Source organism: Onthophagus taurus, chromosome 1 (assembly GCF_036711975.1).
Source record: "Onthophagus taurus isolate NC chromosome 1, IU_Otau_3.0, whole genome shotgun sequence".
NCBI classification, from domain to species: Eukaryota; Metazoa; Arthropoda; class Insecta; order Coleoptera; family Scarabaeidae; genus Onthophagus; species Onthophagus taurus.
Window position 1 is genome coordinate 25,544,824 of NC_091966.1, and position 14,565 is coordinate 25,559,388.

At 32.2% G+C, this 14,565-nt stretch overlaps 1 protein-coding gene across 2 annotated transcripts; it reads right to left on the reverse strand.

The window, feature by feature from the left end:
• Positions 1-1,720: 1,720 nt before the first annotated feature.
• On the reverse strand, positions 1,721-14,217 carry LOC111414699 (uncharacterized). Of its 2 annotated transcripts, XM_023046163.2 has the most exons (3): positions 3,511-3,624; positions 2,238-3,182; positions 1,959-2,126 (listed from the first exon to the last, which is right to left on the reverse strand). In XM_023046163.2, exon 2 carries the CDS (start codon positions 3,149-3,151, stop codon positions 2,297-2,299), a length of 855 nt encoding a protein of 284 aa, XP_022901931.2. In that variant the 5' UTR covers positions 3,152-3,182; positions 3,511-3,624; the 3' UTR covers positions 1,959-2,126; positions 2,238-2,296. The 2 variants fall into 2 exon arrangements, with proteins under 2 accessions (XP_022902071.2, XP_022901931.2); XM_023046303.2 differs by lacking the exons at positions 2,238-3,182; positions 3,511-3,624 and adding an exon at positions 14,046-14,217 and having other exon boundaries at positions 1,721-2,126.
• Positions 14,218-14,565: the final 348 nt, after the last annotated feature.

Below are 14,565 nucleotides of genomic sequence, written 5' to 3' on the forward strand. Positions count from 1 at the left end.
TAATTTATGGTTTTCTTCAAAATATTGTTCAAAATTGTAACCGTTTAGCCAGAGGCGGCGCTACCGGGGGGTGCAAGGGGTGCACTGCACCTAAAAGGGGGCACCGGCGCCTTTTTAATGTTTTCTCCAACAATATCTTATCTTTCTTTTGCAGTATCTAGACCTGTCAGCAGTAGCTAGTCTTCAGAAAGCAGTATTTAGTCTCCACAAAGCAATTTTAGTCTTTAGAAAGCAGTATTTACTGTTCCAGACGCTGTATTTAGACCGGTCGGCAGTATCTAGTCTTCAGAAAGCAGTATCTAGTCTTCTGCCAAAGTTATGTTTGTTTTCTCCAAAATATTTCATCTTTCTTTTACAGTATTTAGACCTGTTAGCACTATCTAGTCTTCAGAAAGCAGTATTTAGTCTCCACAAAGCAATTTTAGTCTTTAGAAGGCAGTATTTAGTGTTCCAGGCGCTGTATTTAGACCTGTCGGAAGTATCTAGTTTTCGGAAAGCAGTATTTAGTCTTCTAGAAGCAGTATCTAGTCTTCTGCCAACGTTATGTATGTTTTCTCCAACAATATCTTATCTTTCTTTTGCAGTACTTAGACCTGTCAGCAGTATCTAGTCTTCAGAAAGCAGTATTTAATCTTCCAGAGCAGTATCTAGTCTTCAGAAAGCAGTATTTAGTTTTTTAGAAGCAGTATCTAGTCTTCTGCCAACGTTATGTATGTTTTGTTCTTGATACTGACAGCTATTTCTTTCTGGGTGTCTATCATCATCTTTTTGGGAGCCTCTTATTATCTATACTTTAGCTGTTACTTTGCTTTTGTGCTTATCCTGCATTGGCAAAGTTTCCGTATTGGTGATTTCCTGTTCTGTGCAATAACAAGACAAGTCCATTGGTTTCTTGTTCATATTCTTCGCATTCGTTTATGGAACACATAAGTATTGCCATGAAAAATCATGTTTGGTTTATAATCAATTTTTTGTTTTCTCTGAACAGTAATTTCAGACTTCATGTGGACTTTGAACAATGTAATTCCTGTTTTTTGCTGAAGTCTAGTTTATAACTATTGCAATTTCAGACTTTTTCTTGCAAATTAACCTTCTGACCAGAGTATTCCCGACTATTCCCTTAAGTTTGGTTTTTCACCAGTATAATTCTTAAATTTTTGCTGAAGTATGGATTATGAAAGGGGTTATCTATCATAACATTGCAGGGGATGGTCAGAGGCAAATAACATAAACACGTAATTAATATTCGCCAAAATCGACACGGTAGTTTTTAAAATATTCCAAAAAACTAGGGGTAGTTTACCCCCTGAAGCCTTCAGATAAATGTGTGATATATCAATGGAAAGCTCTTTGAAAATGAATATCAGTTTACATTTACTATTTCTGTAGCTATTTTCGTCTTGAGGCTATAAGCGAATATATATATATAACTCGCCCCAAGTGCTATTAGCAGATATAAAAAAATACGTAAACCTTATTTTTGGCCATACTATTGCTGTATCAAATTGTAACAAAATCGGTGAGGGACAGTTCCGACACTTCCCTTGTGAGTGAAAGTTAAGTTTACGCAGCAAACGTGTTACAGTTTGAAATGTATTTCCTCTCTTGATTTACATGTCATAAATTATTAACACATTTTGTAAATACCTGTATGAGTAAAATAAAATAAACAGCAAAATTAAAACTGTCAATTTTAATTAAAATTGAAACCAAAATAAAATTTTAGGGCGATAAATTTATTTATTAAAATTAAAAGTAACCGTATTTACATAAGTTTATTTAATTAAATGTTCATAAATTAGAACACATAAAAATTGTAGCTACAGTTAACTAGAGTTGACTGACGAATGGTAAGAGGGTGGTTTGAGACCCAGCTTAGATGTGTCCAGAGAAATTTCCTCCATCAATTTGATCATCCCATTTTTCCACCCAAGCATTAGGGCAGAGCGCTTCATACATTTTCTTGAAATAGTTGCACGGCGCGTAACCCTGACCCTTGACTTTCTGGCAACGATGAAAATCCAAGTAACTTTGATAGCAATACCTCGTTTGGTTTGTATTTGGGAACCGTGGGTCGAATGGGGCCGTCGATACGGTACCTTCAGAAAGCATTGCAGCTGGCATGTCTGAAACCAATTAAAAAATAAACAATGAAAATCAAAGAGTGGGTTTTAAAATAAGTTAATTTTTGTGTTTTTGTGGAGATGACTTTCTAATTTTTTTTTTTTATTTTTTACCTATTTAGTTAACTGAGATAAGTCCAAAAATTATATAAATTATTAAAGTTTTTTATTAATTATTTAACTAGCGGTCTTGTTTTCGAATCATCATCACAACAAGCTTCTTTATAGCGTTTAACTTCCTTCAAATAAATCGACCAAGGGTCTTGCGGTTCAACTCCAAGTTCATCATCGCCCTGTTTACTTTTAGCAACCATTCCGGTTTTAAGTACTCTCCCGCCTCTTCGTTTACCAAACATTGGTTTTTTCATTTCACCTCCAGTTGCTGGTGTCTCAATCTTAGAAGCTTCAGCCTTTTGTTGTTGCTCTTCTTGCATTTTTTTATATAATTCCAAAAATGAACCATCGTTTTTAAATGCATTTTTATTTTCAGCATCGTTATCATCGTCGTCTACATCTTTATTCTCATCTCTATCGGAATAATCATTCTTATTAGAATGTGGTGATCTAGAATAAGATTTTCTAGAAGTTTTTGAATAGTGATGTTTCCTTGACCTTGATCTAGATCTGGAATGTTTACGGGATCTTGAATGAGATCTCTTTCGCTTTTTCTCTTTATGCTTGTGTCGACTACTCCTATCTCTGGAAATACTTCGACTCACTGATCTACTCTTGTGTCTGTAATGACCCCTTGATCTACTACGCGATTTTCTATGCTTCTTTCTGCTACGACTGCGACGTCTCCTTGATTTTTCTCTAGATCTCGAATGAGATCTATGTGATCTATCGTACGATCGGCTCCGAGATCGACGGCGATAACTGTGTCGATCTCTGTATTTTTGTTCAACCATGATTTTATCGCGATCGGAAACCTTGTCAGGTTCGTACTTTGGAACTTCTTGGATGTCTTCTAAACCAGGCGGTGGTGGATCATTCCAGAATCCCACCGTCGACGCCGACGATGGATTCATCTCACTGTAGTGTAGTAATAATGTGCGCAACCTACAAGAGAACTTGCAGGTATAATTAACTGAATCAGGAGCTGTGATACATTCTAAGATATCATCTTGAGACTGCAGTTTTAATAAAAGTATTATATTTTTAATTAAAAATAACTGGATCTATGAAGGGGGTCCATGATTATTGGCGTTATTTTAATTGGTGTATGTGTGTGGAACGTGCGTTAGGTAATCAAGAGGTACTCTTGATTGATAGAATCGACGAAAAAATCGGATGTTTCATATTGGTTAACGTGAAATTAATCGCAATAAAACTTAAATACGACTAGCGATGTGGTAAACAAGTTTTATGTGAGTACGTAAAGTAATACCTGAGATTTTCCTCTTTTTATCAGATCTACAAGATGGCCACCAATCTATTAACACAACTGGCAGAACGTTTTTGCTTCTTGACAACCTAAAAACTCCTCGTGTATCGATCGAGTTTAGTTATTCTTTGGTTACTCACTCACAGATGGCGCAGCAATAATTCAATTAATTTTAATCTATAAAGTCATTTGGGTTGTTTAGTTATTTTTTCTAATAAATTCAATAAAGAAATACTGAACAATACCATATAAATGATTGTTTATAATATTGTAAATCTATGTTTGAATGTTTAATTTAGAAGAGCAAAATGGGTTGTCTAACTTTCAGTTATAAATGTTTAAAATTTGTAAATTTCTTAAAAATTTTGGAAATATCTTTGGCGTTAATTATGTTTATTATTCTCTCTTACCATTTTGAATTTCTTCAGTTATTTCTATTTCTACTTCGCTAATTACTTCAGGAGGAATTTCCTCAACGACTTCAACTGACGCAGCCATTGTACTAAGCTTAACTTAATTAAGAAATGTATCCAGTTTATGTATTAAAACGCTGGAAGTTCAAATCATTACATTGTTGTAATTTGTAATTTTTAACGTACTATATTTTATTAGTCTACCCGAAAGGAAATTTAATTCTCTACAAATTATCTATAAACATTCCGAAAAGCCATGCCATTTTGACAGTTTTTCGTTTAATTTATTTCTATTATTTGTACTATTAACTACGATTGATAATCTTTTAATTTACTAGCTTTTGTTTACCAAAAATTACAAACAGAAGATTAAATAAATGAAAGAACGAAAACAAAAAACTGATGACAAAAATTAAATTTGGATAAAAAATATGAATTTATAATATAAATTTTTTATTAAATATAATTTGGATATGCAATAAAATATGATAAAATATTTATTATATTTATTTTGTTTCTTTTGGTCTCGATATATCTGCAATAAGAAAATCTTTATCAATTTTTTTGAATTTTTTCTTTGTGATGCCATTAATACAAAATGAATTTTAAATATCGACGTTATAATAATTTACCATGATGTTCAATGACTTACACATGCCGTCAAATGTAACTAATGACAACAATAATACAAACATGAACCAAAAACTGTCAAAATTCCACGGCTTTCTTAATAAAAAAATCTGCATGCCGTACATGTTTTGATAAATTTAACAATATGACGGAAACTACAATAAATAGGTATAGGATTGCTTATAGATTACTTGTAGAGAATTAAATTCCCTTTCTGATGTTCTAAAAAAATAAGGGGCGTTCCATTTAAAATTTTCTATTTTCTCGCCATTGAATGTGGAGAAACAGTAATTCAATTTTTAACCAGCCTGTATAAGATACTTTGATAAAACAAATGACAATCTATTTGACAATATCTGAAGAGTAATCGTGCCAATCTAGAACTCTTTTGAATGAACGTTGGCTGACATATAGGGTTTTAAAGAGCATGGTGAAATTTGCCAAGAAGAACTAAAAATGAAAATAACTCGAAAACGAAAAACGTTAGGTATCAATAAGTTTTACGAAAGTCAACATATTTTTTGACGTATTATTAAAAGGTGTAATAAAAACTATAGCATGTCAATTAAATTAGCCAAATTTAAGTCTACTTCTGGTAGACCGGAAGTGACAGCCATCTCGAAAATAGTTTAGATCGAAAGTTCCAAATAAAGAACCCATGCTACCAACATTTTAAAACTGTACGAATAGTGGAAACTAAAAAAGTTCTAACGAACCAGTTACGTGAGACACCTATATGTACTACATATATAAAATAAATACTAACCAAAAATGTTACTGTAGTACAAAATTAGTACATAAATAGCACAAAATTATGGCTGATATCTTAAAAGGGGGTGTAACTGGACATTCTGCTACCACCCACCACTTTCATATACATAAAAAATATACTAAATGATTAGTATGTACAAAATTTTTTAATGTAGTACAAAATTAGTACATAAATAGCACTATCAAAATGTTGATATCTTAAAAGGGGTGTGTAATTGAACGGCCAGCTACATCCCCTCCTTTGATATATGTATATAAAAACAGGATTAGATGATTAGCACAAAAATTTTTAATGTAGCATACAATTTGCATATGAATAGTACAAAATTATGGCACTATCAAAATGCTGATATCTTGAAAGGGGGCTTGTATATGGAGGGGGGGGGGTGTAACTAGACGTTCAGCTACACCCCACACTTTGACATATATAAAAAAAAATACTAAATGATTAGTACAAAAATTTTTAATGTAGTACAAAATTAGTACATAAATAGTACGTAAATATAGTAGCATCAAAATGCTGATATCTTGAAAGGGGGGTGTAGCTGTATGGACCTTAATTAAACATATTCATAATATTGTAAATCTATGTTTGAATGTTTAATTTAGAAGAGCAAAATGGGTTGTCTAACTTTCAGTTATAAATGTTTAAAATTTGTACATTTTTTAAAAATTTTGAAAATATCTTACTCGTTATGTTTATTATTCTCTCTTACTACTTTGAATTTCTTCAATTATTTCTATTCCTACTTCGCTAATTACTTCAGGAGGAATTTCCTCAACCACTTCAACTGACGCAGCCATTGTACTAAGCTTAACTTAATTAAGAAATTTATCCAGTTTATGTATTAAAACGCTGGAAGTTCAAATCATTACATTGTTGTAATTTGTAATGTTTTTATTAGCTTCTTATCGTTTGTATTTATTTATTTACAACCGAGTTCACTTGAGTTATGAATTCTTTATATACAGTGTGTTAATTAATTATCGTACCCATATACAGAGTGTCTCACCGACACCGATCATTAGACGTTTCTGGGGTTCTGGCCAAAATAAAAATTTGAGAAGTCATATTTAAGTATTATCAATTGCGATCTCTTCGACTAAAATATTTTCAGATTTCTAGCACTTCTGGTTATACCGGAAGTCGCCACCAACCTTATTTTTTTAAATGGAACACCCTATATATTTTTACATATTTGGATTTGTCTGTTTTCAAGGTTTATGAATAACTTTACTTTTTGCAATTTGCAGTTTACAATTTTGCAGCAGACATTTGTTCAAAAAATCAGAGATTTTTGGGATATCAATTTAGGATTCAGAACATGCTTAAGCAACATGATGAGAATGTTTGGGTACCGAGAACGGCTGTCTAGATCGTTTGGCCACTTTACTATGGTACGTTAACTTTTCGAAATTTTGAAGTACCACAACAAAAGCGCGAGGAAAATGAAATTTGGGGAATATGTTTAACTCATAATAGGGCAAGTTTTGACCCTATTTGTACTTTCAACCTACCCTTCTAAACTACTAAACGTAACCACCCACTTTACATTTTTGCTAAAATTTTTTTTATGCAGATGATAAATACATTAGAAAAATTTTACATAGGTAGATAAAACAAAGTATCCTAAAACTTTATTGTCTCTCTAAAATTTTTTCAAAAACGACTAATTTTTGAGAAAAAAAAATAATAAAGCAAACAACGGGGTTGTCGATCAAAAGTTGGAATGAATTTATAATGAAAAAATCTTAGTAGGCTTGCAATCTTTGTCAGAAATATTTTGGACGTTAAATGTCAGTGTTTTTCTTACTATTATTATTGTCTTTCAAATCAATTTTTGAATAAAGTTCTATCGCATTTAAGCTCGATCACTCGACGTTTCAAAATTTTAAATAAAACAATAATAACAGTAAGAAAACCACTGACATTTAAACGTCAAAAATATTTCTGACAAAGATTACAAAGCATACTATGATTTTTTTCATAAAAAATTCATTCCAACTTTCGATTAATAACTCTACAGCTTAACAGTTAGTGTTTGCTTAATTATTTTTTTTCTCAGAAATTATTAAATTTTAGAAGAACATCAAAGAGACAAAAAAGTTTTAGAATAGTTTTATCTATCTAACTGAAATTTTTCCAATGTATTTATCATCTTCATAACAAAAATCTAGGCATAAATTGAACGGAGGTTAGGTTGAAAGTACAAATACGGTCAAAACGTGCCCTATTACGACTTAAACATATTCCCCAAATTTCATTTTATTAGCGTTTATGGTTTTTGAGAAAAAGAATTAAACTAAAATTTTTCGCCATTTTTGGCGGGGTGTAGCTTAATTGTGATGTTTTTACATTTCAAAACACTTATTCTAGATGAGTAAACATGTTGTTGAAACTGACAATTCAAAATTGTCAACAATCATTTCAAAATATTTTTATAAATGTCAAATAGACTTTTTTAAAGAAATTGATTTTTTAGTAATGTTTAGCAGTCGTAGATAAAATGCTGTATATCACACGTGGGCTAGAGCATAATTACAGTACTCGTGTGATTACACGACTCGGTCTACGACCTCGTAGACCGAGTCTAGAGTCTAGAGTAAACTAATTATGTTTCTAGCCCACTTGTAATATAAATAACTATTACATATATTTTAATAATTAAAAAAATATTTTAAATATAAAAAAAAGGTCCAACTTTCTGTCCTTTTATTTAAAATAATTTTTAGTGTACCCATAGATTGAAATTAATGTTGTAAGTAGTGGTTATTTTCATTTGTTTATTGACTTACGCTTAAAGCAACCGCTAGAAACGATAGTTTTAAAAAGAACAGTTTTGAAAAATATAAAGGCAGCAAGAAACGGTTAAAGAACAAAGAAAATACAAAAACTCACAAAGCGTACGACAATCACAACAATAACGTACGATCGGCTGTCAACATCTGGTTACTAATTTAAAACTATCCAAGCTACCACTACATATTGAGATATTTAACCAATATTACACAGGTTAATTAATTATCGTAACCTACGTGGTTACGATAATTAATTAACACAGTGAAGTACACAAAAATTATTTATTAAATGATGTTGGTGGAACATATATTTCGAGAAAATATCTCGTCATCAGGCACGTCGTCAGAAATTTAGTAAAGAAAGTACATTATCTAATTTTGGATCTCGATAATATCATCGGTTTCGTATGTTAATTAAACATTCAAACAGCAAATAGAAAAAACAATTATTTTTTAAAAAAGGGGTGAGCTATCCAGAATTGTTTTTTTTTGAAAAAAATTGTTGAGATCAAGATATTAAAAAATTAAAACTACACTATTATAAAATTACGTTGTTCAAATAAACAGTACACCTACACCCCCCTTTCAAGATATCAGCATTTTGATACTACTATATTTATGTGCTCATTTTGTACTACATAAAAAATTTTTGTACTACATTAAAAATTTTTGTACTAATCATTTAGTATTATTTTTTATATACAGTGTGTACAGATTTCGATGCTCACCATTGGTATATCGGATATTATAAGAGATAGAGCAACGGTTAAATGGGGAATGTTTCGCAGAATTCAATGCTCGTAACAAATCATATTTCAAATTTATCCTGACTTTTTTCGTTTTTGAGATATTTTGAAAAACCTGAAATTTGCTGATTTCAATTTTTTCTAAGTAGTCGATAACACCTAATGTAACTGCTTTTAAACTTTTACATTGTTAAGACGCTTTCTTAAGACTAGCTTTTTGGTCTGAACAGAAACTATCGATATTCATTTGTTTCCAAGGTATTAGCGCCGATTTTATTTTTCTTATGGCGGCCATATTGGATTTTTGATTAGTTAAATAGTCCCTAAAAAGCTTTTCAATAATGTATAACATGCCTAATAAATCTTTAGTTATACTAGAGATATGGACAAAAAATTAACGTTCGCTAGCACGATTTTGGTAGGCTATGAAATTCTGTCTTTATTGATAAATAAAAGTTGAATTAGTCAGAGTGTAATAACTTTGTCTACTAATTATTGATAAGTTCCTAATAACCTTTGAGCATTCAAAATAGTAAGTACCTACTGATAATGGCACATAAATTTTCAAATGAAGAAAAGTTTGATACGTTGGATGTGTATTTCAAAGCACGAAAGCCGAAATCCACTGTTCATACATAGTAGGTTGAAGAAAAAGAAATACAACCCGTACAAACCAATAATAGTGCAAGGTTTAAGCGATAATGACCATACGCGAAGATTAAAATTTAGCAGATGGTATCATCAAAAATGTAAAAACGATGATAATTTTTCTAGGAAAGTACTTTGGACAGATAAAACACGGTTTTCCAATTGCGGAATGTGCAATAATTATCATTATTGGTCTACTGAAAATCCACATTTAGTAAATCAAAGCAGATTTCAAACTCGAATTGGCTTTAATGTTTGGTGTGGTTTGTTTGGTACATACCTTTATGGGCATCTTTTTTGTATTTTTGAGTGTGTTTTTTTCATTTTAGATAATCATTTAATAGGTCAATTTATCTTTGATTATAATTTAACTGGCGACAGATACTTAAGGCTACTAACAAACGAAATTATGCCTGTTATCAGACAAGTTATTAACCCCGAAAGCATCCAAAATATCTGGTTTTATCAAGATAGCTGCCCGGTCCATAATGCTCGTGATGTACAATGTTTTTAAGAAAACTTTAACGAAAGAACGATTTCAAATCATGGACCAGTACAATGGCCTGCGAGATCACCCGAAACATTTAATTTTGAACCACCAGAGACTCGGAATATCTTAGAACAAAGAGTGCTGGATGTGTTCAGATCATTAAAGGGAAACACATTGCGTAGGGTTTGTAAATCTGTCACAACGAGGTGCCAGAAGTGTTTGGAACAGAACGGTCGTCAGTTGTTTAAGTGAATTTGCACTTTTAATTTCGTGTTAGCGTAAAATTAATTTTTTGTTCATATCTCTGGTATCAATAAAGATTTATTATTAGGCATGTTAGACATTATTGAAAAGCTCTAAGGGACTACTTAACTAATCAAAAATCCAATATGGCCGCCATAAGAAAAACAAAAGTCGGCGCTAATAACTTGGAAACAAATGAATATCGATAGTTTCTTTTCAGACCAAAAAGCTAGTCTCAAAAAAGTGTCTTAGCAATGTAAAAGTTTAAAAGCAGTTGCTTTAAGCGTTAACGACCTATTAGAAAAGATTAAAATCAGCAAATTTCAGTTTTCTCAAAAATGAAAAAGGTCAGGATGAATTTGAAATATGATTTATTGCGAGCATTGAATTCTGTGAAACATTCCCCTGCTCTATCATTTATAATATCTGATATACCAATGGTGAGCATCGAAATCTGGACACACTGTATGTTAAAGTGGCGGGTGTAGCTGAACGTCCAGTTACACCCCCACCTCCATATACAACCCCCATTTCAAGATATCATTTTGATAGTGCCATAATTTGAATTTTTTGAAATAAAAATTTTATTGTACTAAAACGTTAGACGTTAACTTCATAATTGCATAATTAAAAGAAAACAATTACAAATCATACACAGTTAAATTAAATGTTGGAAATGTCCGCCGTTAGCTTTAATGCAGCAATTCTTCGACACATTGACACAACAATGCGCTCTCTTAATTGGTCAACATTTTCAACTGGAGTAGCGTAGACTATGGTTTTCAGATGGCCCCAAAAGAAAAAATCTAAATAATTAAGTTCGAGAGATCGCGGTGGCCAAAGGTGCGGACCTCCTCGACCGATCCAACGGTCTGGGTATTCGTTGTCCAAGTATAGGCGAGCAAACAAACTAAAGTGGGCCGGAGGTCCATCATGCATAATGTCTTTTGTCTTAGTTGAAGCGGCACATCTTCCAGCAGTTCCGACATTACTTCTTCTAGAAATTGTCGATAATCTGTACCGTTTAATCTGTTCGGTAAAAAATGTGGGCCTATCAAATGATCACCAACGATGGCAGCCCAAACACTTACTGAAAATTGTTACTGATGATGGCCTTCTGCAATTTCATGTGGATTTTCTTCTGCCCATATGTGGTTATTGTGGTAATAAAGCTTGTACTCTTTGGATATGGTAGGGATACAAAAGTTACCTTTTCAAAATTCTCCAAACCGTCGAGTGAGATAGGTTTAAGTTGTGAGCAATTTTTCTAGTACTTGTAGTAGGATTTTCATCAATTTCGTTGATATGGGAAAACTTCCATTTTCGCATAGTCGTTGGTGAATGCGTAGAAACAATTTATGTTATGGTACTGGGCGATCAGGATGTCTTTCTTGATACAACCGCCTTGCTTCTGCCGAATTACCGCACACCATTCCGTAATTTTGTACCTTTTGCTAACTAATTGTTATTTTGGGTCCCGCAGTTTCTGATTCTTGATAAAAACCGTCTTTTACGTTTACTATTAAAAACCTCGCAAATATAAAAATTAATCACTCTGCCTCCACGACAAATCTGGGAATTTATATACACATTAACGGTACTAGAGGGTACACTCGAAAAATCTGGGATAGTGATTTACTGAGGTTTCTGTTCTTTGTAAAAATAAATATTACGTCTAGTTGAAAGAAACACAGACAACAAAAGAAAGATTAAAGTGCACAATGATGCCACTGAGGAAACCGCGGGTTTCCAGAGAATCAGGCAGGGCTATTCACTGAGCCCGTTCCTCTTCAGTCTAATTAAACATAATGTGATAAGAAACGATAAGAAACGCATAATCTGCTATGAAGGCGAAGTACTACTTATAGTAGAGCACAAAAATTATCTCCAAAGGCTCCTCTACAAATTTTGCGAAACAACAAACAAATTCCAAATCACGATTTCTACAGAAAAAATCAAATTACTGACGACTAGGGAGTTTCGAAGATATAAGCTGGACTTGGAAGGCAAAATCATAGAACAGGTGATTTACTAGTCGGAATTTCAAGCGATCACATCTTACACAAGAAGGCGCAAAGCGAGGCGACCAAAGCATAAAAAATGGCAGGGTGTTTTAGGAAAGCATTTTAGAGTAACAAATACGTACTCAAAGTCATAATGTAAAGTCAAACTACACATGGCGATAGTTCGGCCAGTAGTTACCAGTGGTAACCTATGGAACGGAGACACAGAGGACAAAATAGAAAATAAGAACAGTTTTTATTAGACCAACAAACAAACAAGGCGTTAGAGAAAGTTGTGGCATACAGGATATTGGCAGATGGGTCAAGGAAAGGAAGCGCCAATGGAAGCAACATGTGGACATAATGACGGAGACCGAATAGATTAAAGAGTTCCGGAGTCCGAATTTTGGTTAACTATCTTGTACGTTTACTATTAAAAATCGCGTAAATTCAACATTTATCCCTTCTGGATAAGCGTGAGCTTCCGAGAAGGCACATTAGAACTATCTACAGTAGTCGTATTCTTGCGGTACAAAGATAAGTTAATAAAAGTAGGTCTTCTTCATCACTTGAGATATTGGCAACTACTGAATAAAATATGTTTTAAAATCGATGCGTTTGCGGATCTTTAGGCGTATAAGGAGCGTCATTGTATGTCTTAATGACGACGTTTAAAACTTTAATAATCGAAGGGTGAAAAAATATTACTCCGAATAAACATTTTCCGGAAAAACTGAAAGTGATATACAATTCTTCATGCTAAATTATGTATAAAGAATAAAAATCGACGTGTTTTGACTGATGACGATATCTCGAATCATTTCCAAATTGAACAATATATGTATTTTGATAACTTTATACCTCGTAGCACACGATTGTAAAATGGTTTTTACAAAACCAAGATTTTTGACGAAACTTAAACAACTTTAACTGGCGAACCAACTTCTTGGTTGCTAGATACAACAATCCTACAAATCTCTGCACTTTTATAAGATTTGATGATTTAACATCCCTTTAACGTTGAAAGTAGTTGTAGATGTTTATGATGTTCATCTTCCTTGTTTTTACTGTGCCAGTTGGTATATGCTACCATCGCAGCGTAACGTTATCTTTTCCCACACAAATATCCCTCCAGCTTTAATCACTTAATTGATGAATTCACCCATTGATGAATTTTAATTCTTTAAGCTAGAGAGTTCATTGTAACTCTGTATCCGATTAGTTTTGAATCATTCTGTATATGACGATAATGAACATGTATCTCTCACTTTGGATCCAGTTGAAAATAATCAGGAAGAAATTGTACATAGTTTCCATAACATCTCAAAAAGTTGGTGAATTGGGTGAGTGGCAAAAGAAAGAGCTTATAGTAACGCCAGTAGCATTCCTAGAGAATCAGAGGACTCTTCAGATTTAAAACAACATATTAAAGAAAAAAGTTATGGGAATGCAGCTAACTCTATCACATGGAAATGAAATTTGAACAAAATCAATAGCGAATTTAGATTTGATATACATAACAAGTAATGGAATTTAACTGATAATACAAATAATAATAGTATAGTAATTACAAAGCATAAGGAAAATACAATAACGAATAGATAAGCTAAGGATAAAAAGAACGAAAATGTTGGCATTAGAAATTAAGTAAGTAGCAATTTGGTTACTACTACACAGATGGAGCTACATATTTGTTTTAGTATAGTATTCAAAATTAAGTATTAAGTAATACGATTGGTTGCATAACCTTGTTCTTGAAATTTATACGTATATATAATAATAAATATTATCTTACCATTTTGAGTTTCTTCACTTTTTTCAATCTGCCCGGCTCCACTTCCTTCAGGTGCTATTTCTTTAACCGATGTAGCCATAGTAAATAAAAAAATTAAAATTTAATGAAAAAAAGCAATTAAATCTTCTTAGTTGGTTGGTTAACAAATTTTAAGACGTATAGCAACATGCACTTATTCAGTTAACTTCATACTGGAGCTCTATTTCTTATCGGCACATGCTGTGTGAACATTGAACTTTAATTATGTATAATAACAAAATATATCCTTCAAGGTCTATTAGAACATTTGTTGTAAAAAATTTCTAACGTAGTTTAAATTATTGACTAAGCTTTGTTTTTGAATGTTTATGAAAACGACAACATAGTTAAGTTGTTTCTGTGGAAAAAAATTAACTGTACCAAATAAAAAACGTAAATAAATAGTTGTTTATGTTAAAAAATATTTTAAACTTGTTTGGATACAAAGAAATCTATTTGTCTTTGTTATAAGATTTTTGTTTCTTTTGATAACGAACTATAT